The sequence below is a fragment of the Micrasema longulum genome, unplaced genomic scaffold (assembly GCF_059751315.1).
Source record: "Micrasema longulum isolate JH-2025_06_02 unplaced genomic scaffold, ASM5975131v1 h1tg000704l, whole genome shotgun sequence".
Lineage (NCBI taxonomy): Eukaryota > Metazoa > Arthropoda > Insecta > Trichoptera > Brachycentridae > Micrasema > Micrasema longulum.
The window spans coordinates 74895-102310 of record NW_028277900.1 but is presented as its reverse complement, the minus strand read 5'-3'; the positions used below and the strand labels follow the sequence as shown (position 1 = coordinate 102310).

The 27416-nt window shown below is 32.9% G+C and overlaps 1 protein-coding gene across 1 annotated transcript in view; it reads left to right on the top strand.

The window, feature by feature from the left end:
- The window catches only part of LOC148279551 (monocarboxylate transporter 12-like), a gene marked incomplete at its 5' end in the record, with an annotated part of 69718 nt that overhangs the window by 27667 nt on the left and 14635 nt on the right, over positions 1 to 27416 (top strand). Inside the window, 3 exons of the mRNA XM_088229751.1 lie at positions 17752 to 17925; positions 20815 to 20974; positions 25659 to 25966. Coding sequence (XP_088085877.1) covers positions 17752 to 17925; positions 20815 to 20974; positions 25659 to 25966 — 642 coding nt within the window. The remainder of the gene's footprint in view (positions 1 to 17751; positions 17926 to 20814; positions 20975 to 25658; positions 25967 to 27416) is intronic.

Sequence of the window (27416 nt, the reverse complement as noted above, 5' to 3'; positions counted from 1 at the left end):
GGACAAACTCAAAATATTGTTCTTTCATTCAGTTATCGATGTATATGTTGAACAACCATGGTGACATTACACATCCCTATTTGACTCCTTTCGGAATTATCCACGATGTGAATGACCCATTCACCTTCACACATGCTGTGCTGTCCTTATACAGTGACGCAATAGCCCTTGTCAGGCTAACATTTACTCCATACTCCGATAAAACCTTCCACAAATTAGTGGTATAACTGTTAACTGTCTTCTGTATGCGGATGATGCCGTGCTTCTTGCTAGCAGCAAAGAAGACCTTTAATTCTTGGTAACAAAAGTCTACGATGTATGCAAGAAAAGCGATTTGCTTATGAATGTTGATAAATCGAAAGTGATGGTTTTTGAAAGGGACGAAAATATAACTAAATGTGAGATCAGCGTGAACGGAGATATTCCGAATCAGGTAAAAGAATTTGTGTACCTGGGAAGTATGTTTACTAGGGATGGAAAGGCCGAGAAAGATATTGAAAGGAGGGTGAGTGCCGGGAACAGGGTGAATGGTGCACTAAAATCTACTTTGGCAAACAAATGTTTATCGCAGGAGGCGAAACTAGCAGTTCACAACGGAGTTCTAGTTCCAACTCTATTGTATGAGAGCGAAGTATGGAATTGGAAAAATAATTATGAAAATAGGTGGAATGCTGTCGAAATGCGATCCCTCAGACGAATGTGTGGTAAAACGATGTATGATAGGTGCACAAATGTCGAGATCCGTGAAGTGTGTAAGGCTGAGACATGCATTATTGACAGAATCAAGAAAGGGGTGCTGCGTTGGTCTGGACATGTAGAGCGAATGGACAGCGAAAGAACGGCTAAAAGGATCTACGATGCAAATGTTGATGGATGCAGAAAACGAGGAAGATCGAGAAAGACATGGCACGATCAAGTCCAAGTTTTGACCACAGATCAATATAAAACAATGTAGGTACTCAATATAATTATGCTGGAAAATAATTATATTGAATAACAACAATTATTTACAATATATTTATTAGCAAGGCTGATTTGCAGCAAATAGTCTCTAGAATGTATGATGTATGCCTGGAGAGCGAATTGGTGATGAACGAAAGTAAGTCAAAAGTGATGGTATTTGAAAGGGATAGTGAGGTTACTGACTGCATAATAAATGTAAACAACGAATGTCTCGAGCAAGTAGAAGAATTTGTGTACCTGGGAAGCATGTTTTCAAGAGATGGAAGAGTAGAAAAAGATGTTGAAAGAAGAGTGAATGCGGGCAACAAAATGAACGGAGCACTAAGCACAGTAATTTCTAATAAAAATATGTCAATCGAAGCTAAACTGGCAGTGCACAACGGAGTTTTAGTCCCAACACTTATGTATGGAAGTGAAACATGGAACTGGCAGAGGAAGGATGAAAGCCGAGTGAACGCGGTTGAAATGCGATCTCTTAGACGAATGTGTGGGAAATCAATGTATAACAGGGTTACGAATGATGAAATCAGGCGAGAGTGTAAATCTGAGACAAGTATAATTGATAAGATTAAGAAAGGGTCTCTGAGATGGTTTGGTCACGTAGAACGAATGGACGACGAGAGAATGGTAAAACAAGTATATATGGCAAAAATGAACGGCAACGTTAGACGAGGACGACCAAGGAAGACGTGGCATGATCAGATAAACCAAAATCTTAAGTCTGGTCATGTCAAAAGCAGACAGAACCGAAGGGCATGTATGACAAGATGTATGAATGTGGAAGAGGCTAGGAGTGTATGCCAGGATAGACGTGTGTGGCGGTCCATTCTCTCTGCCTACCCCTACGGGGAAATGGCGTGATGGTAGTAGTAGTAGTAGTACAATTATTTAGAAAAAAAAGTCTTTAATTGTTAATTTTGACACTTAATAAATACGTTGCGACTATTTTTAAAATGAATTTTGTTAGCAGGTGGGAAACAGATGATACAGAAGGAAGTTATGAAAAATACGTCACAGTACCCAGACCAATTGAGAAACAATATCTTTCTTGGATTCCTTCCTTGAAACTGGCGCGAATCGAACCCGCGACCTCAGTTAGCCGTTTAACCTACTGCGCCACGGCGCGGCGCCTTTTAATAAATATTGTGTTATCTTCCTCTCTCCTTGCGAGATGACCAAAGTATCGGAGAGTCTGTCGTCGGCTTCAGTTCTTGAAGAACGGAGGCGTTGGGTGGGTGCATCTGGCTGTCCGGAGTATTTTATTCAAAATGTAATAAATTCATATCGTTGTTTTCTTCCGCCACCTCCAACTGCTGGAGCTCCCTGCAACAAAAAAATCTAGATCATAAAACAAACAAACAAACCATCACGTCGTTTCTCCATAAGGGTAGGCAGAGAGGATAGAACGCCACATCACTCTATCTTTTCATACAGATCTCGCTTCATATTCATATTTATATTCATACATCTTCTCATGCACGCGCGCCGATTATTCCGACTTTTTAACAAGTCTTTCTTCATATGTTAGATTTGGTCATGCCATGTCTTTTTTGGTCTTCTTATATTTCTGCATCCATCAACATCTGCATCGTAAATAAATTAAGCCATTATTTCACTGTCCATTCGCTCTACATGTCTAAACCAAAGCAGACCTCCTTTCTTGATTTTGTTGATAATGCTAATCTCAGCCTTGCATAATGTACGGATTTGAACCATCTATCGTACATAGTTTTACCACACATTCGCCTGAGAGATCGCATTTCAACAGCATTCGGCCTACTTTCATCCCTGTTTTTCTAAGTCCATACTCGCTCCCGTACATCAACATCGGGACCAGGACTCCATTGTGAACTGCTAATTTTGCCTTTTACGACAAATATTTATTTGTCAAGGTTGATTTGAGTGCATGTTTTACTCTGTTACCAGCACTCACCCTCCTTTCAATATATTTCTCAGTCATTCCATCCCAAGTAAACTTCCCAGGTACACAAATTCCTCTACCTGTTTTAGTATAACCCCATTTACAGTGATTTCACATTTAGTCATACTTTCATTTCTTTCAAAAACCATCACATTCGATTTATCGACATTCACTAGCAAATCGATTCCCTTGCATGCATCGTAGACCTTTGTTACCAAGAATTGCAGTTCCTTTTTGTTGTTAGCAAGAAGCACGGCATCATCAGCATACAAAAGACAATTGACAGTGAAATCACCCATTTTTGCTTCCATTCTTAAGCCTTTTAGTTCTTTTACACAGTTATCGATATACACATTGAACAGTTATGGCGACATTACACATCCCTATTGCTTCTCTGTATAAAGTCAGCATAGCATGTGTTAGGATAAATAGATCATACACATCGTGATTTGACATTCTTAAAGGAGTAAAATCTAGATCATAGGTTTTATAAATGCCTGTATAATATTCCCTGTTAGCTTATAACAACGATTTTAATCACAATAATTTTAAAGTGACGAATAAAAACATGTGTTACAATTTTCGTATATTATTTCGATGGTCAGAAAGTGAAAAATTATCCATAACCAACGACTGACAGGAATTTCTGAGTAAATTGATTGCCTCTACTTCCTATCGCACAGCTGTTATAAATAAAAAGAAACATTTAATTACTGATCTCGAGACATTTTGAAGATTAATATCCATTGGTAACAATATTAAATACTGTAATTATACCAGAACGGGTACTGGCTGACATCTATGGTAGCGACCAACGATTAGTTCCACATAAATACATCGGTTATTAATGCTATCTTGTTGTTTCATTTGTAACTATTTATTATTTCGACTTTTATTACCGTTGAATTACTTTACTATATTTAATAATAATGTGTTTATTAACTTACTCCTGATAGAAATTTATTATTTATTTATTTATTTATTAACGGACATTGTCCATGTATACAATTTATAAGGTTCAAATATTACAATAAAAGGATAGTTTAAAACATTTTTAAAAAAAGAAAGAAGCATTGACAAACATAAGGAACATCGAGACAAGATCTGGACTATTTATTTAGTGCTCGTTTAAATCGTTGTAAACTTAAACCAAAAAAGTCCAGATCTTGTCTTGAGTTAACAATACGACAAAGGCGGGTCATTGGAGAATTTAGGCCATAGTTTGTTCTATGCTGATCGATGAACAGTACTTCATTGTTTCTCAATCTACGAGCCGGAATATTGAATTTTACTTGTCCCAGTAATGATGGAACATCGATTATACCATTTAGTATGCCGAACATATATATGGAGTCAATATTAGTTCTACGTTTTTGTAGACTAGAAATATTTAACATTGACTCTATTTCAGCATAAGAATAATTATATCTCTCTAGTCCAAGCATCCACGCTATTTTTCGAAGCAAGCGATGTTGGACTGATTCAATGTGATTTATGCGATCGACATAGAATGGAGACCAGACCACTGAGGCATATTCTAGAAGAGGGCGAACCGTTGAGCAATAAAGAGTTTTGATTGTACGGACATTAGTAAAATCAGAGGATATTCTGTTAATGAAGCTAAGTAATTTCAGTGATTTATTTACTGTATTATCTATATGCTCGTTGTATGTCAGTTTATAGTCCAAAATCTCTGATGGACTTGACTACATCAATTTTGGAGTTTTCTAATAGGTACTCGAAGGAAATTGTTTTTTTTGTTCTATGAAATGACATTATTTTGCATTTTTTAATATTTAGTTCTAATCTATTGACTTTACACCATCGGTTAAAAGAGTTAATGTCTGATTGAAGAAGAAAGCAGTCTTGTAAAGTTTGAATTATTTTGAGAATTTTGTTGTCGTCCGCGAAGAGCCAAAAACGAGAGTAAGAGAATGATTTAGCAACATCATTAATAAACAAATTGAAAAGCAGGGGTGCCAAATGAGCACCCTGAGGTACACCCGATGTAACATCAATACTGGTTGATAAATAGTTATTTATCCGAACATTTTGTGTCCTACCAGTTAGATACGATTTAACAAATGAGAGTAATGGATCTCTTATTCCCAAGGCATGTAATTTATACATGAGAATTTTATGATCTACTTTGTCAAATGCCTTAGAAAAATCTGTATAAAGAACGTCAATCTGCTGACCATTTTCGAGCGCTTTGACAATAACCTGGGTTTAATCTACCAGGTTAGAGGTGGTTGATCTGGCAGATCTAAATCCATGCTGTTCATCGATCAGTATATTCTTAAACATGGGCGTGATTTTGCTAGCAATTATAGCTTCAAACATTTTAGGGATACAAGATAATGTTGAAATAGGCCTATAATTGCTAACATCAGATTTATCGCCTGATTTAAAAATAGGCCTTATATAACTTATCTTCCATAAGGATGGAAACTCACCAGATGACAGAGAGAGGTTAAACATGAATGAAATTGGTTTAGAGAGAGTGTAGCTACATTTTTTTAATAATAAATCTGGCATACCATCAGGCCCAGTGGTCTTTTTATTAGTTAATTTGTTCATAGAACGGAAAACATCATTATTTGAAATTGTGCAACTGTTTAAATCTATAGTATTTGAATATTGTAATGGGATAGCGCAGCATGAGGAATTATTATTTGCAAAAACGGATGAAAAATGGGTTGCAAAACTTATTAAACTTAAACGCTAATTAAACTTCCAAACGCTTTTTTCTGATCATTGTTGGGATTCCTTTATCCGCATTCCAATACGGTATTTTCACAAGTATTCTACCGAATTTATGCATTTTTTTCAGAAAATACTGTTGCGAGAGGATTCTTAATGACACTGCGCTCTTCTCGCTACTACACGTTGAATAGCCACGCAATCCATTAACGGGGAGTTGGGAGTGGGAATGCATATAAACGACCAAATAGCATGAAGCGCACGTGCGAATTGACCAACGGATCAAAGATTATTAAACTGTAGAGCGATGAATTGTAATGTTTGCTGTTTGCGCTGTGGAAAAGCAAATACAAATATGTTTTTCTTTTATTCGGCACAGAAATTATGGGTTAGGATTATGCAAAAAATGAAATCAACATGATCTTACCAAAAAAATATTGAAAAAAAAGACTACCTGTGGGACCCTAGATACCCCCTGCGACCCGGAAGGGTTAAATAAATTTGTGTTTTTTAAAAACTAACCTTTCGTTAATATACGGGGTGTTCTTTAAACCCTGTCACATCCGAAACCACGATAATCAGTATGGGCAAGAAGACATATAAGCACATTTAAAAAAATATTTTGAAAAAGGAAAACTTTTAAAAATAAAATATTTAAAAGAACAAATGGTTGTTTACTTCTGCAGGGGAGAAGCGAGGGGAGCTCGGCCGCGCAGTGTCGGCGCAATAGACTCCCCCTCACCCCTCCTTGTTTCTCCCCTGCAGAAGTATGCAAACATTTGCTTTTTTTAATTTTTTTTTTTTTTAATTAAAAAAAAAAAAATGTGCCAATATGTTTTCTTGCTCATACTGATCATCGTGGTTTTGGATGTGACTGGGTTTAATTAACACCATGTTTATATATATATATATATACAAAAAAAATGTTCCATCTGAAATATTCTACTCATATTTATCAATCTTTTATTATTTATTGCCGATTATCTGGCCTGTGGTTATTACAATTAATACGCAAAATCAAGAAATTTGTTTTATACGTACGTTAGAAATACGATGCGAATCTAACCTATTAATTTGATTCGTTTGATTTGATCTTGATTATTCTGATATAGTAAAAAAACAATGCATACTGATTTTGAATCGGGTTGTGGTCCTGTGGCTAGTGTCTCGGACTTGCGGACCACACATGCACTATCCTGGATTCAAACTAAAGATATGAACTCTTTTTTTCTATTATTTATTTTGTTGTTTAATATTTTTGTGTTTTTTTTTTAATGTTTTTTATTTCCTTTTTTAATTACCATAAAAAAAAACATATTATCTTTTACAGAATATTTTATTTTTTCTTTCTTATGTTACACAAAAATATTATAACTGTCCATTTTTTATTATAGGAGCAAAAATTCATTATCATTTTCTTGTATACCCACGAACAGGCCATGCCTTTGTGGGATTTTGTGGTTTATGTATTTCATTGCTATGTAATTATGCTTTATTTTTTTTAATACTCTGTTTTATTATTATGTTTATTGTAAAAAAACAAAAATAAACCAATAAAAATGTCCGTGGTTCGAATCCAACTCGATTCCCATTTTCTAATAGTGAGTTATTTACAACTTGTTGAAAATGGCCCTCAAAATTAAATATTTGGGAAAATCATAAGAACGCAAATATTTCTTTCAGTGAAAATAGTGAAATAATAATTTTATATTTCTTGTATTATAAACGTCAACTCTCTGTAGACATCTCAATCACTAAAATCAGCCAACTCGTTCCGGATTCACAACTGAATTAAGCGCGCACCGTGCTCACACAAGCCCAAATTTAGATCCTCACCAGCAGCGCTGTGACGTCACCGCGCAACCCTCCGCTCACGACACGAGGACCTCAAAAGTACACAAATATTGGTCGCGGCAAAACCTTACATGACACCGGGAACGAACCATAAGATGTTCATTTGCATTTTCATCAAAATACTAATATTTTTAGCTCGGTTTAAATGACAAATGTAGGGTCTTACTTGAACAAAACAGTAAAAAAATGTTATTATAAATAGGAATATATTTGCCCTACTTCAAGTTTTAAAATGAAACTAATTAATAAAATAGATCATTTATTTCACTGTCCCTATGTCTCAAATATGAACGCTATCTTCATCTGAACATATCGAGACGGTATACTTAACCTCTGTACTATCTGTATCTATCTCGGTATTTTTTACCGACTTGTCATCTTGACATCATATGATCGAATAGAACCAATGAATGGACCCCGAAAATTTAGTCCGCGTTCCTTACTTCATTAAAATCTTAAATATTTCTCATTTATATTTTTAATTCGCTTCTGTGATAAAAAGTGCTTTCTTCAAAGCGATTATAAACTCCAATTAATCTCAACTTAAGCAAAAAATGCTCACTTGAACATTTCGATTTTTATATGACTTCTGTTAATTACTAAGACGGTATACTTAACGATCGTCTGTATTTATACTCGTACACTGAGTGATAACAAGCCGTCTCTTGATACGTACACTCAGAAAGATAGCAAAAAAGGTAGAAAAAATAAAATAACTAAATTTATTTTTTACAGTGGTAACATTTTAGGGCTTAATGCTCTTGTATGTTAATAAGGCATCATCTTGTCAGTCTAGCCACGGCATCTAGCCGCTCGTTTTCAAAACTGACAGTTATGTCGGAATCAAATTCTCCTTCAAAATTTACTTATTTCTCTCTCATATTTTTATTAGACTTTTAAAAAACAGTACCAGCCTCAGAACGATAAAAAAATTAAGTAAATCGTAATAAAAGGAAAAATTGCTTGCTGGAACAAATTTTTTATCACTTTTAATGCGTAGATAAACGTATTGAAGGGTTCTAGACCCGTCGATACAAACCGATGTATTCACATCAAAACTTGATGGTGGGGGGATCGGTAGTGTATCTTCGTAATTGGTCGGGAGAATAGTATCTTAAACTATGACGTTATACTGAAGCTTTGTCACTTAAGTGCATAAATAAGTGTACCGTGACGTACGCTTCCCCTTGTTTCATATCGATGTACCTACCCAAACCTTGAAGGTGGGGGGTCGGTAGTGTGCCTTCGTAATCGCTCGAGATAATTTATTTTCAACTTTACCGTCATGTTGAAGGTATGACGTCCTTATCTTCTTATCATAATCGAAGCTCAGAGCCCCGATTACAATTGGAAGTTTACATTTATCTTCAATTTTATCTACAAAGTAAAATTAAGTTTTCTGTATGAAAAGCAGAATATGCATATTTTTTTTCCTTTTAAACGTGTTAAATTATAAATTACCGACGAAGATATTTGAAATGTTCATGCAAATATACTCATTTTTGTACTCAAATATCGGTTTTTCTTTATAGACAGTCGAAGATAACTCTGTTAACTTCCCGTTGTAATCGGGGCCCTGGACCGATAACTTTAGCTTTTATGACAGATGATCAAGTTGAGCTCCGCTTAGTGTGAAAAAGCAGTGCTGGATGATGACCAAAGGGAATGTATAGATTACAAGGAAATATAAATACTTATAAACATTTTATAGAATGAATTATAATTACGTTGATTTATTTATCTATCCCCGGGCTAAATAGAATGACAAGACAATCGGCATTTACCGTTTTGATGTTATTTATTGGCATACAAAATAAGAACTGTGTCACATTAATTTTTGTACTGCCGCACGCCGGTTACTCGAATATAAATGTTTGATCATCCAAAAATATGAAAAGTCGACCAATTTACCTTTAGGCGCATTTATTAAATATGTAAATTAGATATTTTTTTAACTTTCAACTAATTTATCATGCTTCCTCAATTCAAATATATACTAGCATATTACAACAGAGATGGAGGGCATTTTAGAAAAGAGAACCATTTTAGAACCCTAGATATTTTCAAGGCTTATGAGCTAATTGGCTGATAGAGGCCACTTTACTCAAACATAGGCACACTTAAACATTGACATAATGGTGAATGTGACAGAATGTAAAGTCGCCACTTGAACCAGCCAATGACAGGTCACAAACTTAGGTCAGCATTTGATTCAGGAAAAGGAAAACTTGTCGAAATCCGGCGCTCTCCAAACACTAGATTTGGAGATCGTGCTTTTGCCATTGCCGGCCCCTCTGCCTGGGACCAATTGCCTTCAAACTTACGAATCATCGACAGTCCCAGTCAGTTTAGATCCCAACTAAAATCCCACTTCTTTTGACTATCATACCCTCAATTTTAAATCTGAAAATATAATATGTCACTTTAGTTTAGTTCGAATGTAAGTTTAGGTACACAATTGTAAAGCGCCCTTGAGGTAATTTTTTACATAAATGGCGCTTTATAAATCAGCCAAATATTAAATATTATTATTATTAAATCCTGTAAATGTCTAGACTGCCGACCCATGTCTACAAAAATATGATTTACTCGAAATATTGTTGATTAAACCAAATGGTCCAAGAAGAAAAATAAAAAGTTAAAAGTATTTTCAGTCGTTGCCTAGTAGATGAAATAATTCAGGCAGATGAATCTCAGTCAAATCAATAAAGGTTTCAGATCCTAAACTTCACGAAAATCAACAGATGGAAGAATTGAAGAAATATGGATCCTCAAACACAGGCAAAATGAAACATGTCACACAGTGTGTAATGTGGCTACATAAACAAGCCAATGACAGGTCATAATAATTTATTTATTTTTATTTATCAAACTTCATACCACGCTCTTTCCTGTGCCCTTTTCAATACGATTACAACTTTCAAATTATTATTTTTATACTTACGCACTCACACACACGCACACTCTCCCTCATTCAGTCACACATTCACATACACACACATGAATACAAACGTCACACACATACAATTACGTGAACTCTTTTCCTATATACTATATATTATTAGATTTCCAATGGTTTTTTTTAATTGGCTCTAGTGTTGTTAATATGTTTCGACTTATTTTTTATAATGTAGCTGTAAAAATCCCAAATCAAAAAAAAAACTTTATTTATTTATTTATTTTATTTGATGCACAAAATATACAATTTTATCATAGAGCACAATTTTTTTTTATGTCTTGACTTGTTAGAAAATTCCGTGTTAAGTCGGGACTCTTCTACATATAAATCAAAAAGATTTATAAACATATTAAACAATATACAAAATAATAAAAACAATATTCAAAATAATAATAGAAAAATATAAATAATAAAAATTTAAATATTTTTTAAAAATATATAAATAAATAAGCCCTGCAAATTCATATCCGGTTTTTAAGTTCTCCATCTGTGTAGCTCCCTGGGGGGTGATATCCAGTCCTTGTCTACAAACATTTGAGCAACAATTACCGTTAAATAATATTGATCATTATCAAATGAGTACGAAAGATTATGTTAATCGGTATTAGAAAAAAAAAGTAATTTATTTTAATCTTTATTGCGTATTGAAAAATCTAGAAAACATTTTGTTTTAATAATACTATTCATAATCTTGGTACTATCTCCTTATTATATATTCCTTAATATTATATATTGCGTGTTTTAGTTTAGCAATCAAAGTACCCGTAAATAATAACTACAAATATATGTGCATAATTAATTTGATAATTCTTAAATATAGGTTTATTCATTCTCATCGTTTTAAATGATGTCATTATTCAATTATAATTCACATTTGTATAAGGACACAACAAAATACTGTTTTCATTTTTAATAGTATATTTTTAATTATAAAATCTAGAAATGTCACATGTTTAAACATTTGTGCTTATTATCTTTTTTTTATTCTTTCTTTTTATTTTATTTATTCAAATTTACACAAAAATTAACAACATCAGTATCGCGCCAAACTATTTATAAATAAAAGTTTATCGGCGCGTTTCTAATACAAATAAAAATAACAGGAAATTATCATAAAAAAACAAATACACACAAAAATAAAACTATCAGTACTAAAAATGTAATAAGTAATACTGCGAATTTATAAAAAAAGGCTAAATAAAGTTCACACATTTTTACACACGAAGTAGAATTTAAATACTTTTTGGATTACCCCTTCAATTCACAAAAAAGTATCGACGAATAGTAATAAATTGGTGGGTATATTAGTGTTTTGTAGATAAGAATACTTGTGTTATTATTTTATTTATTTCTTTGTATTTAGTTTTTTTTTCTATATATCTATCATGTTTTTAAAAGATGTATGAATGTAGAGGAAGTCAGGTTTGTATACAAAGACAGATTCGAGTGGCGTTATATCTTTTTTGCTTACCCCTACGGAGAAACGGCGTGATGATTTATTTGTTGTTTATATCTTAATCTGCTCATAAATGACTTGTGTATTTGGAAGTATTTTTTTTATTTATTGTGTAGAATTGATAAAATTCCATAATAAAATTTGGTAAGGTACCCAAAATGAAATACTTTTGCCGAATCAAGTTTTATTTTTATTTATATACAAGAGTGTACGTGTGGACTGGTACTTGAAGCGTAACACTGATCATCTTACCTGCATGTAACTAAAATGATTAAAATACACTGCGATTGGTGTATCAATTCAGTGCCCTATGCACCATTGGGTGCGGAAATGGAATGATGATGTATAATGTAATGCGGTTTGTCTTGTTAGAACATTATCAAAATTCTTCTATGCATCATATTATACACTCTTGTATATTTAAAAATAAAAAATAATAGTCAAATTGAATCCAATAAAACTAACAATATTTTGAGTTTGTCCAAATTTTTGTAGACAAGGACTGGATTCAACTTCCTGGGGAGCTGTTTATATTAACATATTACAACAGAGATGAAGAACATTTAAGAAAAGGTAATATAGAAGTCTAGGCATCTACAGGGCTAATGACCTGTCAACTGTAGGTGAAATAATTCAATTACATGTAACTCACCTGCATAAATAAAGTTTCAGCTCTTTAACTTCACAAACATCATTCTTTCATCTGTTGATGTTTGTGAAGTTAAAGAGCTGAAACCTTTATTTATGCAGGTGAGATTCATCTAATTGAATTATTTCACCTACATACTAAGCAACTGTAGATGCCTAGACTTCTATATTACCTTTTCTTAAATGTTCTTTATCTCTGTTGTAATATGCCAATAAAACTATTTTATTTTAGATATCTTACCAAATTTTGAGTATTTTTTCATTGAATTTCCTATAGTAAACTCCGATGCGTATGACTGACCATCTAATCTTTCTTTACATATGACTGAGATACGCTGCGTTTAGTTTTACAATACAGTGCCCTATACACCGCGATGATATACCTAGGTATTGTCTTTCATCCGCGGAATTTATAGCTTAATCTTTATCAGCAGTATTCCATGTGGTATATTTTTTCTCCCAATGATCGCGTATTTTGAAACCCCGTCCAGTATTTATTTTCCAGATAGTCAAAATAAATTTAATGGCAACGATTTCATGTTCACCAAACACGAACCTTCGAAATATCACTTCCATTCTCCGTCGAATTATCATTCCTGTATTACGAAATATGCTTTAAGCGGAATGATAAATATCTTTGACGATGTTTATATCATAAAGTGTCACAGAAAAAGGCCTTAAGTTATTTAATATAAATGCGTTAACTGCTATCTTGTTACAGGCGTTGCGCTTAAAATTGTACAAATATTTTGAAATATTTGTTATTTAATTGCTTTAATTTACAATAATCATTAAAATATGAACAAGAACTACCTAATAAAGTGACTTTATTCAATCGCTATGGCGAAAAAGCGTGTGTTCACTTTTTTACGTTATGTGCTTAGTTAGTAGACTTTCAAATGAGCATTTCGTATGGACCTAATGCCAGATATGAAAAACTGTACACAAGTAGAGTCAAAGCACCAATAAATGATCGTTTAAGGTTTAGCCTGTAGTGAAATCCACATTAAATGTTTAAATTTAATTATTTAAGCGTACAAAATAAAAGAAAACAATAAAAAACACATTGATTTTTCTGAGTACTTTTACTTTTTTATCGAAATACGAGAATTACAATTATAATTAATATTACTCTAAAAAAACTAGCAGAATCACCAGCGAATGACCACTACTACCCCAGTAAAAATAATATTCAGATTTAGCTATATCATAACATTATAAAACACCTTAACACATTAGAATATGGATATATTCAAAGAATTGCATAAGAAATAGCGTCAAATAAAACACTTACCACACCTTTTCTTATAAAAACACTATCAATCTCAGAACAATAACGGGAGATGTACTATTATCTTTTGACAACTCACAGTTCAAAACTGGTAGATTTGTTTCTTACCAAAAGATGTGTCCGCCTATTGCTTTTGTCAGTTTCCAGTGTTGAAAGTTTTTTGACTGGACACATGTGGGAATTCTTATTATATTGTGTTTTATTAACCAATGGTCATTTACTGGTGTTTTGACCCTATGCAACGAAAGATTTTTTTTAAATATTTCGTCGTCTTAATTTGTATACAAACGTAATTTTTTCTGTATTTCATTTCAGATTATGTTTGAATATTTTTCACCGTACAAAATAGCGTATATCTCTGTCATTTAAATAAAGAAATTGCTGACAGAATCTTTTCTGTCATTCTATCTCTTGATAAAACACGTTTTTTGAATAACAAGTATCTCAAAGATGTGTGTATATTTCGTGGAACACAGCGAAAGTCAGTAGGTGGTCGATCAGTAGTTGAGTACTTTACATTTGTTTGGATAAAACACTTAGGTACTTGCATTTATATTATTTACTAACTAGAACTGGGATAAATACAAATTTATTATGAAATGGGGTAAAAATACATAATAAGAAAAAAATACCAACATTTAAAATAAAATTTATTAATGATACACAATATTATATTACAATAGGGATGGGTAACATTTTAGAGAAGGGAATATGGAAGTCTGGCATTTACAAGGCTTACGACCTATCATTGGCTGGTTTAAGTGGTTACTTTACGCACTGTAAAACATTAACCGTTTTGCCTGTGTTTGAACATCCCTATTTCTTCAATTCTTCTATCTGTTGACATTTTAATATTTAAAAAATACAAACATATCAAGCTTTTCCGAAAGTCGTCTACCAGTAATGAATACTGCAGTTTGATGATTAACTTTCTTAAGAAAAATATGGCAGTTGATGCAGAAAACAAGGAAGACCGTGAAAGGCATTGCATGATCAAAGCCAACAATTGCTTGACGGTGGGCAATGGGCATGTCGAATATCGTAAATATCTTTGTAAATAAAATTCAATATTCTTATTTGTAAATATGTACGGAAAAATAAACAAATAAAAATAATTTGTAATATAATTTTTAACTCGCGTTTTCTGTTATTTGCGGATGACTTAAGACCTTTCTTAAAGGTGACAACTTCTGACGATTTCCGTCTTCTTCAAGCAGATATATCTAATATATCTGAATAGGCAAGGCGAAACAAACTTAGATTTAATGTTTCAAAGTGTTCGGTCACGTCCTTCACCAGGGCCCAAAAACTCTATTTTGAATGACCAAAATCTGCTACGAATATCGAATGTTAAGGATCTGGGCGCTAGATTTGTGAGCACCCTGACATTTCATGATTACCTAGAGACAATCAGTGGTAAAGCATTGAAGATGTCAGGATTTGTTGCGTACTGCCAGGTTTTTCAAAAATACCCGCGCACTGAGAACTCTTTACAACTCCTTGGTGCGAAGTAGACTCGATAGTGGCTCGATGATTTGGGGGCCAAATTAACTGAAGTACTCTTTTATGATAGAGAAAATCCATAATTCTGAGATATCTCTACATGAGAGGGTGCGGGTATTATCCTTGGCTCTACCCGACCGAGTTTCTTTAGGGTATGCTCGGCTTCAACAGTTTAGAGACTAGAAGGAATGTGTATTTGACTACACGTTTTTAACGATTGTTGCGCGGTATTGTCGATAATCCTTATATTATGATGAGCATTGGTTTGTATGTTCCTGATAATTACCTAAGACAGCGTCAGCATAGATTGTTTCATATTCCGATATACAGGACCAACCAACCGATGCGATGGTTATGTTTGTTAGAAGGGCTACCGCTATGCTGAACAACATCGCTCTGGATGTTGATCTGTTCCATGTATCCGAAGGGGTTTTCCGGAGCAGGATTCTCCTGCTGCTTTGACAAGGGTCTCTTTAAGTATTTTTTGTCTTTTTGTAATATGTACGTCTTGAACTTCAGTTTGCTATGTCCATGTTATTAAAAAAAACAATTAATATTTTAACGGTAGGTTAGTAATAGGTCCCATTTGTAAGACGACGTTTGAACGTTGAACGCGCAAGAAGAATTTAATTACAATTTATAATTATATTTTTTCTAATAAGTTATCAAAGGGATGTGCATGTAATATAAAATACTCGTACTAGATGAACTCCTTACAAAACGTCTTTGTATCCACTAATAAAGCAATTTCATTAACTTATTATGAAGATTGAAACTCTGATGAGTTTACGAACTAAAAAGGCGAATCAATATTACCTGCATAATTACAATGGTTTCTTTTGCAAACATCTAACAATAACTTAGTATGATAATGGAAACCTGTGTGGTATTTAAAATTACTACATGAATACCTCACTCATTAGTAACATAAATCGATTACTAAATCCAGATATATTTAAAGTAGACCATTTCTCCATGACTACAAGCAGCATCTATAAAAATACAATTGTCTGTCGAAAGTAAGAACAATATCAGTAAAGTGTCCTCAGTTTCAATCACAAATAAATAAATATAATAAATAATTAGTCACCATGATTGTAAAAAATCTGATGAAATTGTAAGAAAATTTGTAATACCTGTTATAAATGGCAACGAAGCTCAAAATTGATAAAGGTTCAATTAACTCTTTATAGAGCAAGACTCTGAAGAACTTTGAAACGATTTTTTGAACCCAACAATGTTTTGAGTATGTCCAAATGCTTGCAGACTGGCTGGATTTTCTCCCTAAAGAGTTGTTTATATTTAAAATTGTTGCAACAGAGAAGAAAAACATTTTGAACAGGGAATATGGTAGTCTAGGCATTTACAGGGCTTAAGACCTGTCATCTGCTGGTTTAAGTGGCCACTTTACATATTGTGTAACATTTACCATTCTTCCTATGTTTGAACATCCAAATTTCCTCAGCTCTTCCTCCTGTTGACTTTTGTAAAGTGAGATTCATCCGGCTGAACCAATTCACCTACTAGGCAACGCCTGAAAACTATTTTTCAATTTTTTATACTTCTTATTTTACCAGGTAGTTAATTCAACAATGTTTTGAGTATGTCCAAATGCTTGCCAATGATATGGTTTGTCCAAAAGAAGAAGTATAAAAATTTGGAAAATTGTTTTCAGGCGTTGCCTAGTAGGTAAATTGTTTCAGCCGGATGAATCTCACCCACATGATAAAGGTTTTAGCTCTTTTACTTCACAAAAGTTAACAGGTGGAAGAGTTGCGGAATTTGAATGTTCAAACATAGGTAGAATGGTGAATGTTACACATTGTGTAAATTGGCCTCTTAAACCAGCCAACGACAAGTCATAAGCCCTGTAAATGCCTAGACTACCATAGTCCCTTCTAAGATATATTTTTCCTCAGAAGTTGTAAAAACGTATAGCCAAAGACTGTTTAGGGGTTAAAGATAGTAATGTCTTCCAGACAACCAAAAAATGCTGGTCGAGATAACTACAGATAGCTGAAAAACTGTAATTGACGGCCTTCCTTTAGCTCAATCACAATGGCCGCATTTGTCGGTGATTACTGACTTGATTAAGAAAAAATATGGATTGAATGTTGATTAAGAACTTTTGATCGACGTGATAAACATCTGTGATTAAGTACCAGGACAGCATAGGTGTGAAAAAGAGGCAACTTGGGTTAAGGCTCTCCTGAAGCATCTGAACCACGTGTCCGAGCAAGGACAGCTGCCGCATTATTGTCTATGTTTAATCTAGGGATGTTATGGAGCTCTTTACCGTGATCAAAACTATAGGACATCAGAAATAATTTAATATATATTACCAATTTGTTCTATGCAGATCCGAAATCGCATATGCCTGACAACACTAAACTTGTATTAAAACTTTATTTGTAAGTGTTTATAAATATTAATCATGGTGTAATTTGTTCTAGGATGGCTCGGTGCATTGTCCACGGCTGTGGCTCTCCTGATATCTCCTGTGACGGTGGCCTGCTGCTTGAGGAAATCTACCAGGGTTACAGCAGTTATGGGAGGTCTGGTAGCGGCTTTGGGGTGCTTGTTCACCTCATTCGCCTCCCAGTTCCATCAGCTCTTCTTCAGCTATGGTAAAAAGATAAATACAATCATTTAAATAATACAAGTACTTTAATACCAGGAGAAGACAAATATATAAATCCGAGCTCAGATTGAGGTCTCGAATATGAATTAACAAGCTCTTCCACTAATCTCGTAAAATAATACTGTTTCCAGACAAAGCATTTAAGCACAATACTTTCGTAAATTTCTTAAGTATGAATTTAAATTGCATTTCAGAAATATGACAATAAAAGCTTTTTGAAAAACAAATATAAAAATCAGAGCTTTTTCATAAAGGAATATTGAATCCAAAGCTTCAAAAAATCGAAAAAATACAATGAGTTCCCTTTAGCTGTATGTCTTTCATATTGTTTAATGTATTTTGTCAAACTTAAGGTGATTTCTAAATGAAAACATGATTTTTTTTTTAAGCCAATCAACGGGCTTAAGTAAGCCCTAATGGATTGTCATTAATGAGTAATACTTAATCTAAACATTCTTAAAATCTGCTTAAATTAACAAAGTGTATAATGGTCAGACTCCTCATCATCATCTCCCATCCACCATCAAAGATGTTACTACATTATCTCTGTTTAAATCAAGTCTGAAGAAACATCTCCTTTCTCTTCCTTAATCTCTCCTCCTTTCCTTTTTCTTCTTTCCTCTTTTTTTCTTTTTCCCATTGAGTAATAGTTTTGATTTAAGGTAATTTATAAACAAATACGTTTATTTCTATTTTTATATATTTTTAGCTTTAAAATTTTTTTTTTCTATTGAATATGTTCTGTAACTTGAATTATAAAAATAAAACTTTTATTTTATTGGTTGGTTGGAAGAATTTGCCATTTGGCAATAAGCCCGCCAATGTACAAATAACATTAAGTACAAAAGGTCAAATAAATAAAAATAAATAATTAACAAAATGTATGTATACAGCATAATCTAGGCGAAAATGGCAAATGTGACATCGCGAGTCAGGAGAGACAACACCGCTTGCTTCTTAAATGCCTGCCCTTGCTGTACGAACACATCGACAGTACCGTTTAGTGAGATTTCGTTCACTGCTCTGAGATCCTTGGCAGAGGGAAAAGAATCCGATGTTATTTTTATAATTTCCCACAACAAAGACAGGATTGGTACGCAAGTTACGGCGAGGTACATTAAGGTTTATCTGAGCAAGGATATCATGGGCATCTATACAGTTTGATGTTAATTTGTGCAAGAATATCAAACCAGCCAAAATCCTTCTGAATTCTAAACTAAAAATATGAAAATACTCTAGACGAAAATACTAAATGAAAGTATTTGATCCGATTCTAAATATTAAAGATTTAAAAAATTTACGTTGCACCGATTCAATCCGCGTTATATGAATATTATAATTATGAGACCATATTCATATCAATTATTCGTAGATGACGCCATTATATTTTTTTATATTGAGGGGCCTCGTGGAGTAATGGTCAGCGCATTGGCCTACCATGCAAGAGGTCTCGGGTTCGATTCCCGACATGGTTGATATGAAATATTATATAAAATAGTGTTTTTACGCCAGAATATTTCATAGTCCCTAGACTGGTACCTGAAGCGTAAGACTGATCACCTTACCTTCATATAACAAAAAAAAATCTTCCCTGCGATTGTTGTATCAATGCAGTGCCCTATGCACCATTATGTGAGGAAAGGTAATGATGATATTAAAAAATGACATTTTAACGTTTATTTTCAATGAAAATTTTACAAAGTTGGTTTGCAGAAACTGTACACTATATTGATTGTAACAAATAAATAATAAACCACAACAATACAATTTCAGTCCTTTTCACAAAAAGGTGTACAAAACAAAAAATAAGATAAATAGTTTCTTGTTTTGTACACCATTCTGTAAAAATAACCTGAATAATATTTTTGCGGTATTTGTTACAATCAAAATAGTGTAAAGTTTCCGCAAACCAAGTTTCGTAAAATTTCCATTGAAAATAAACGTAAAAATACGAGCATTTAAAAAAAAAAATGATAAAAGCGTCATCTATGATAAATTAATTTCATACTTTCGTTTAGAATCACCTTAAGCCTGGTTTTTTTATAGTTAGTACGGGTTAAAAATCAGAAGTGAATTCATATATTTTTTTAATTATTCTCTTTTGCACAATAAGTTTTTCTGGGTTATTATGCCGTGTGTCGTTCGTACTCTCTACCGACGTTTCGGATCGCGTTACAGCGTCCATCATCAGGGTTGATGTTATTTGTGTATGAATATGTGTTACGTTAGGTACGTTAAACCTTAGGGCATGGTTTACATCGGGCAGACTGCCAGAAATATAACAAAGAGAGTAAAGGAGCACATGAGTGCATGCAGGCTCGGCTACCCCGAAAAATCGGCCTTGGCCGAGCACCACATAGAAACGGGGCATAAGTTTTCCTTTGAGCCGATAATCTTAGGGAGGCCAAAGAACCACCAAACACGACTAGTAAAAGAAGCAATTGAGATTTACAAACATCCCGACAACATAAACAGAGATGATGGGATGCGATTAAAAACGTCCTGGTACCCAGTCATAAAGAAATCGCATAACGACTACGACACGGTACAAGTCCCAAATACATAACATCACACAAAAACGACTACGACACGGTAAAAATTCTAAGTACCTAACGTAACACATATTCATACACAAATAACATCAACCCTGATGATGGACGCTGTAACGCGATCCGAAACGTCGGTAGAGAGTACGAACGACACACGGCATAATAACCCAGAAAAACTTATTGTGCATCTTAACGGCCGTGAAAATCTAAGAAGTTTAATTCTCTTTTGCATTTTTTAAATTTCTATTTTTAAAACATCAACAACTGGCCCTTAAGATAATACAAGTGCTCTTGTTATTTTTTTAACATGTTATGTTTCCCTTCAGGTGCCGTGGTCGGGGTCGGGGTAGGACTCGCTAGGGACTGTGCCACCCTCATGGTGGCCCAGTATTTCAAGAGGAAGAGAGAGCTGGTGGAGGTGTTCGTAGTCTCCGGTAGTGGACTGGGCATAGCCATCATGAGCGCCTTCATCAAGGGAGCTATATCGTAAGTTTAATATAAATATCAATGTATATGTTCCATATCATATAAAACTTAATATTCTGTTCATATTGTATTTTATAACAGTATGTACCTAGCTGCTTTAAACCATTAATTGTATTTCTTTAGCTTATTTAAAAAACAAAAAAATTATTTAATATTATTTTTATTTTTTAAAACCAACTAAACTTCTAAACACAGTTCTATATTTTATTACTTTGTATTATTTTTTTTTTTATTTATGTTGTTAATACACTCATCTTTTTATTTTTATTTTTATACCAACTGTATTTCTTAACACTGTTCCTATCTTTTATTTCTTTGTATTGTTTTTTTTATTTATTTATGTTGTTTATATACTGATCTTTTTTTTATACCAACTTTACTTCTAAACACTGTTCTATCTTTTGTTGCTTTATATTGTATTTTTTTAAATTTTATGTTGTTTATATACTCATATTTTATATAACTTTTATGTATGTAAAAGCCTAATGGGCATGAAAAATTAATAAAATTTAAAATTAAATTAAAACAAATAATAAAAACATGCGGAGTCATGATTTTTACAGATTTGAGTTAAATATGCAAAAAGTTGTAGGTATTTACAGTATGCACCCGTGTGTCCTATCAAAATATCGTAATATACTCGCAATCGTTGGCAAAACGTATTTAAAATTTTGGGCAAAGCTGAAAAAACGCGAGCAGTCAGTATAATATAGAAAAGAAACATTTGAAGTTCGCACATAATTTTAAGAAACAAACGTAGTCAGTCTCTGATCAGGCGGATCTCAACAGTGCGTTTTGAAAAATGCATATTACTGTAATTCTGTTCGTGAGTTACACATTATCTGTGACTCAGCTGAAGGGCAAAATAATAACTTTACCATATTCAAATTCTGCCATTAATATCGTTCATATTGTTCAGGCACTTGACGAAAACTAACTCTGAACTCAAAATATTTTTTTTGGAATGTCAGTTAGTTTAAAATTACATTTATTTTGAAGGTTTCTTCCGCGTATAAAGCGTACTAGAACGTTTCTTTCCCCTCCAATATGGTTTATATTTATATTAATCCGCATAATACTTTTGTGTGCTGATCATTTTAACGACTTTTTATTAAGAATTATTCAAAAATGTTAATTAATTATGAATATGAAAAAAAAAAGATTGGCACTTCATTCATCGATAATGTTTAAAACGGTTTTGAAACTAAAAAAACATTTTTCTCAAAATATTGGTTTCATGATACGCATGTTTCTTCTGCCTACCCTTCAAATGTTCTGCACGTAACAGAATCAGAAAATAATGCTGTCGGTTCTTTGTTCTCAAAATAGGTGCAAGAAAGGGCTAGGCAATAGAGCTCCCTGTTTATTCCCCGAATTCCAAATTACTTCGGAGAGCGAACATTAAATTGCGTTGTTCCAAGATTGTTCAATGATCTCCCACGAACCATCATCAACATTAAAGATCTTCAAATGAAAAAAAAAGAACTGAAGAAATATCTTCTAGATACTTTATAGTGCCTGTTTATAAATAAATTTGTAAAATATAAATAAAAAAAATGTAATATAAACCTGTCATAAAAAAAATGTGTCCCACCGAAAAGTCTTTAGACTTAGTGGGTATCAAATTCTGTATTGTATGTATTTTTTAATTATAAAATAAACGCTTCTCTGCAGCACTGAAACTGAAAAAGTGATCTGCTGATAAATGTTGATATACTGAAATTGATAGTTTTTGAGAAGGACGAAAGTATGACAAAATGTCAGATCACTGTGAAAAGAGATATTCTGAATCATGTAGAAGAATTTGTGTACCTGGAAAGTGTGTTTACTATGGATGGAAAAGTATTCAAAGTAGGGTGAGCGCCAGAAACAGAGCAAAACACTTAAATCAATCTTGGCAAATAAATGTTTATCGAAAAGGCTAAATTAGCTCTTCACAGTGGAGTTCTGGTACTTACCCTTACGTTAAGAGTGAAGAAAATAAAATAAAATACGATCATGCATGATGTACTACCAATCAAAAAAAACTATGAAACTGATTATTAAATTGCTCGTTTCTACATATTATGTTCTAGTGATAATTAAATTTGTAAGACGTAAATCAATTTTTTTTGCCGCTATTTTTGGTGCAGATCGGCACATTAATCATACTGCCTTTTAAAGACCATTCAAAGCTAGTAGTCATTTGTTTAATAGACCAATTTAACCATTCTTACTTGAATAATAATGGGTAATTATAACACGCAGATTCTAACGACGCGAACCTCACTTGTAAATTCATTAGTTTTAGAGATTTTTCAAGTGCAAAAAATGAAGGTAATAGTTGGGTAGTCAGATTGCAGAAGGATCTGTAATTTTCAAAAATATTCAGGAGAGCTGAAAAAAGACTCAATTTCAAAACATTAATCCACAAACTAAAATATTTGAATGTTACCTTTCAATTTCAATGCTGTTTTGTTTTCTGTGTATTTCTTTTAATATTTACTAAAACTGGTGAAAATATACAAAAACGGTAAAATAACAGATGGTCGCTTCTGCCATTTGACTATTGAGTTAGAACTGAATTTTTTTCGGTCTAAACTTAAAATGTTCTCCTTCATCTCGGGGTAGGTAGAAACGTTTATAAGAAATTCTTCGCCGAAAAGACGGTGTAGTTAGTACAAAACTCAGAGAGTTCGATCGTGTGTAGCCGGGATGCGAGTGATATACTATTTTAATTGCGATACGGCCAGATACGGTGAAAGCGCCCACCTCTTTCCCGATATTGTTTATATAAACTAGTGTCTCTTTAGTTTCGCATATATAAAATCAAATTTTTAAAGCTTATTTATCAAAAAAGCAATTATTTTTTACTAGCAAACCGCAAAAAAAACAAAATATGAAAACAATAAAAGCTTTCATTGTCCCCCTCACTGCAATATTGTCAATTTAATATGAAAACACCATTTCGCTCCGAACTCGGGTAGCTTCGTTTTCATCAGCGCATAAACTTTTAATCTCTCTTTCTTCTTAGTCTTTCGCTTCGCTCTTCTCAGGAGAGAACATTTTCCATTCCTCGGCATAGCACATCATTGTTCAGCTATTCCTTTTCCATCCAAGCTGCTAGACTTTGGGATAAACTACCTCTTCATATATAAAGTTCGTTTTCTCTAGCCAGCTTCAAGAAACTCCTGAGTCATTACTATGTATCGATATCGTTAGAATCCTGAACTCCCTGTATTTTACTGTTTTTTTTTTTAATATACATTTTACCCCTTTTATTTCCTGGGTTCCTCTGTCTCTCTCCTTCTAAACTTATTATCTGATTCCACATTCCACATTCTTTGATATGTATAACATAATGTACTTTTTTTCATGTCAATATGTGCAAATCTTATCTGCTCACTAAAAAACAACCGTTATTTCTAATAATTTAGGGTTTTTTTCATCTCTGTATCTTTTTTAAATATTTTTTTTATTTATTTTTTTTTGTTTTTTTTACAATAGACATGATAATAAAACAGAGTTTTAAAAAATAAAGCATAATTACATATCAATGAAGCACATATTAATAGAAAAATAGTAAACAAAAAATCCCACAAAGGCATGTCCTGTTCGTGGGTATACAAGAGAATGTTAAAGAATTTTTGCTCCTAAAGTGAATAATGGACAGTTATAATAATTTTCTATAACATGAGAAAGAAAAAATAAAGTATTCTGTAAAAGATAATATGGTATTCTTTTTTATAGTAATTAAAAAAGGAAATAAAAAATATTTTAAAAAACACAAAAATATTCCTTATTATTAAAGGGCAACAAAATAAATCATAGAAAAAAGAGTTCATATCTTTAGTTTGAATCCAGGATAGTGCATGTTTTTTAAAAGAAGGAAAATTTTGAAAGTTTGGAATCAATGAAATATTATCAATAAAAAAAGAATTAAAAATTTTTGGGCCTATAAAATATGCACGTCTCTATGCGAGCCGCGTTTTGCAATGAGGTATTTTTAACACACGATTCCTTCTTTGACTTGATCTATTTGAATTACTTGTAAATAAATTTTGGTTCTTAAATATATATTTTAAACATTGAAAACAATATATTTGTCTTACATCTAAAACGGTCCGCCTTCTTCTGACGAGTTTTCTGTGGTTTCCTCTTGAAACAGGTCACAGCCAAAACATCTTACCGATCCTTACATAAAATAACGAAATAAAGTTTTTCATTAAAGTAAATATTTTTAAGTAAACAAATAAATAACTATCGCTTTGAAGTATATATTAACCTTGTACATTACAAGCAAGGTAAAAGAATAATGCAACTACATATTAAAACAAAAAAAAAAAAAACATCTAAAAGTTTAGCTTCTTGGAACAATTGGAAAGAGGGAAAAGTGCGATTTTTGTGAAGCATTATTTTTAATATAAATTTTTGAATAGTTTCTAATGGTTTAATATAATTGTTGATATATATTTTCGTTTTTTAGTACAAATTTTTGACCAATTCTTTTTTTGACCAGTCTGTTTTTTGGTTTGCTGGAAGATATTGCTTTTATCAATATGTTCGCCAAAGTACTTATTCTTTGTACTTTGTACTTGAAGTTTTAAATTAAAATGAAACAATCTAACAGTAATTTTATTAAATATTAAATATTATTTAATAAAATATGAGAAAATGTTCTAATGAGCGATGTTTTCATTTCCAGGGCAATCGGTTGGAGGTTGGGTCTACAAGCTGTAACAGGAGTAGTCTTCCTTACCTTCATCCTCGGGACCTTCTACCGCTCCGCCTCCCTCTACCACCCCCAACGGAGGGCCATCCTCCACTTGAAGAACCAGAACAAGATCAAGAGGAAGATCAAAGACAAGACCAAGATTGATGAGAGTCCCCCGTTCTTCGACTTCTCCACTCTCAAGTCCAAGACTGTGAGGATTCTGCTGCTGTCCACGGGGATATCCGCTTTTGGAATCAACACGCCGATATTTTACTTAGCACACCAAGCGGAAGAAGAAGGTACGCAATGGCTTAAAAACTATTTCGACAACATTTTTTTAGATAGGGGAAAACCGGGTAGGTACTTAAGGAAGAATTGTTGTAGAACTCACATTAATAAGTATAAATAATAATTTTAAATCATGTCTATTACTACAGTACTTCTGCCTTAACTGGTTCAGATTAGTAAATTTTCGAGAAATTTTCTACTTAGATTAGATGATAGGTTGGGGAAAAAGTCATTTCGATTTTTTCGCTTTATTTCGATGCTTTATAAAAAGTTTTACAATCATCCGATTTAAGTCAAATATGTGCCGTTCTGTTCAACAATTTGTTGTTAACAAGAATTCAACTTTGCAATGCCCCTCTCGTAGAAGCCCTTGTCCCTATTGGCAAAAAACTCGGACGATCAATTTTTTCAGGCCTCTATTGAGGCCAAGACCCCCAAGCGCGTTGGCCATAGACAGAAACAGGTGGTAGTCACTTGGTGCTAGGTTAGGTTTGTAGTATACACTCACATCTTTACAACGCCGTATTGTATGATCCAATATGACCAATAATGAACGAGATATACTTAGTTGGAAAAAAAGGCGGAAATACGAAATTATTTTTTCCCTAACCGATAGATTCGGTTTACTATTTACGGCGGTCAAATTTCAAATCATAGTAAGAGACTAATTTTAGATCCATGTTTTTGCTATTCTGTGGTTACTGCGTTATAATGCATACATTGCTGTTAAAATTTTGTATGAAATCAGCTTGTATAAAGGTACATTTAATTATCTGAAATCTTACAAGGAACATTCCATTTCACATTAACAACTTAAAAGTTGCTACATCACAGAAAAAAAATTGTTTAACTTGTGTTCACTTACTGGGTTACAAAATTGCTACAGGCACATACTAAGATTTAATATTGTTTTTCCGTTGCTTCCATCAATAATTCCTGTGAATTTTATTTTATTTTATTAACACAAACGGCATATCTGCCTTTTACAAAAATTTATAATACTTACCTATTTGGCTTAATATATATATTTTTTTTAAAAACATAAATTTCCTTTTACCCAAGATTTATAAAAAAAATTAAACCTAAAAATTATATTTAAAAAATTAACCTAAAAATTATACAACACATTCAGTAGAAAGTTTAAACAATTCAAGAATAAATGTTAAAAACAAATTTAATAATAAAATATTTTAAAGTAATATAACAAGAAAATCATAAGTACTGTTTCATACAGCTGGGCAAAGTGAACAAAAAAGTGTATATATTATGAAATGCATAAATAAAAAAATATAATTACCATTCACCATCTTTGAAACAGTTCAAAAGGTTTGTTCTATGGGAACAATACCCTACACTAAATATATCAGATGCGTGGGAATAACTATTGCCGAGTTCATGAAGTCTGTTTAATACGGCATTACAAGTATACACTGTCCGTGAATTGTTGCTACAAAACGGTGG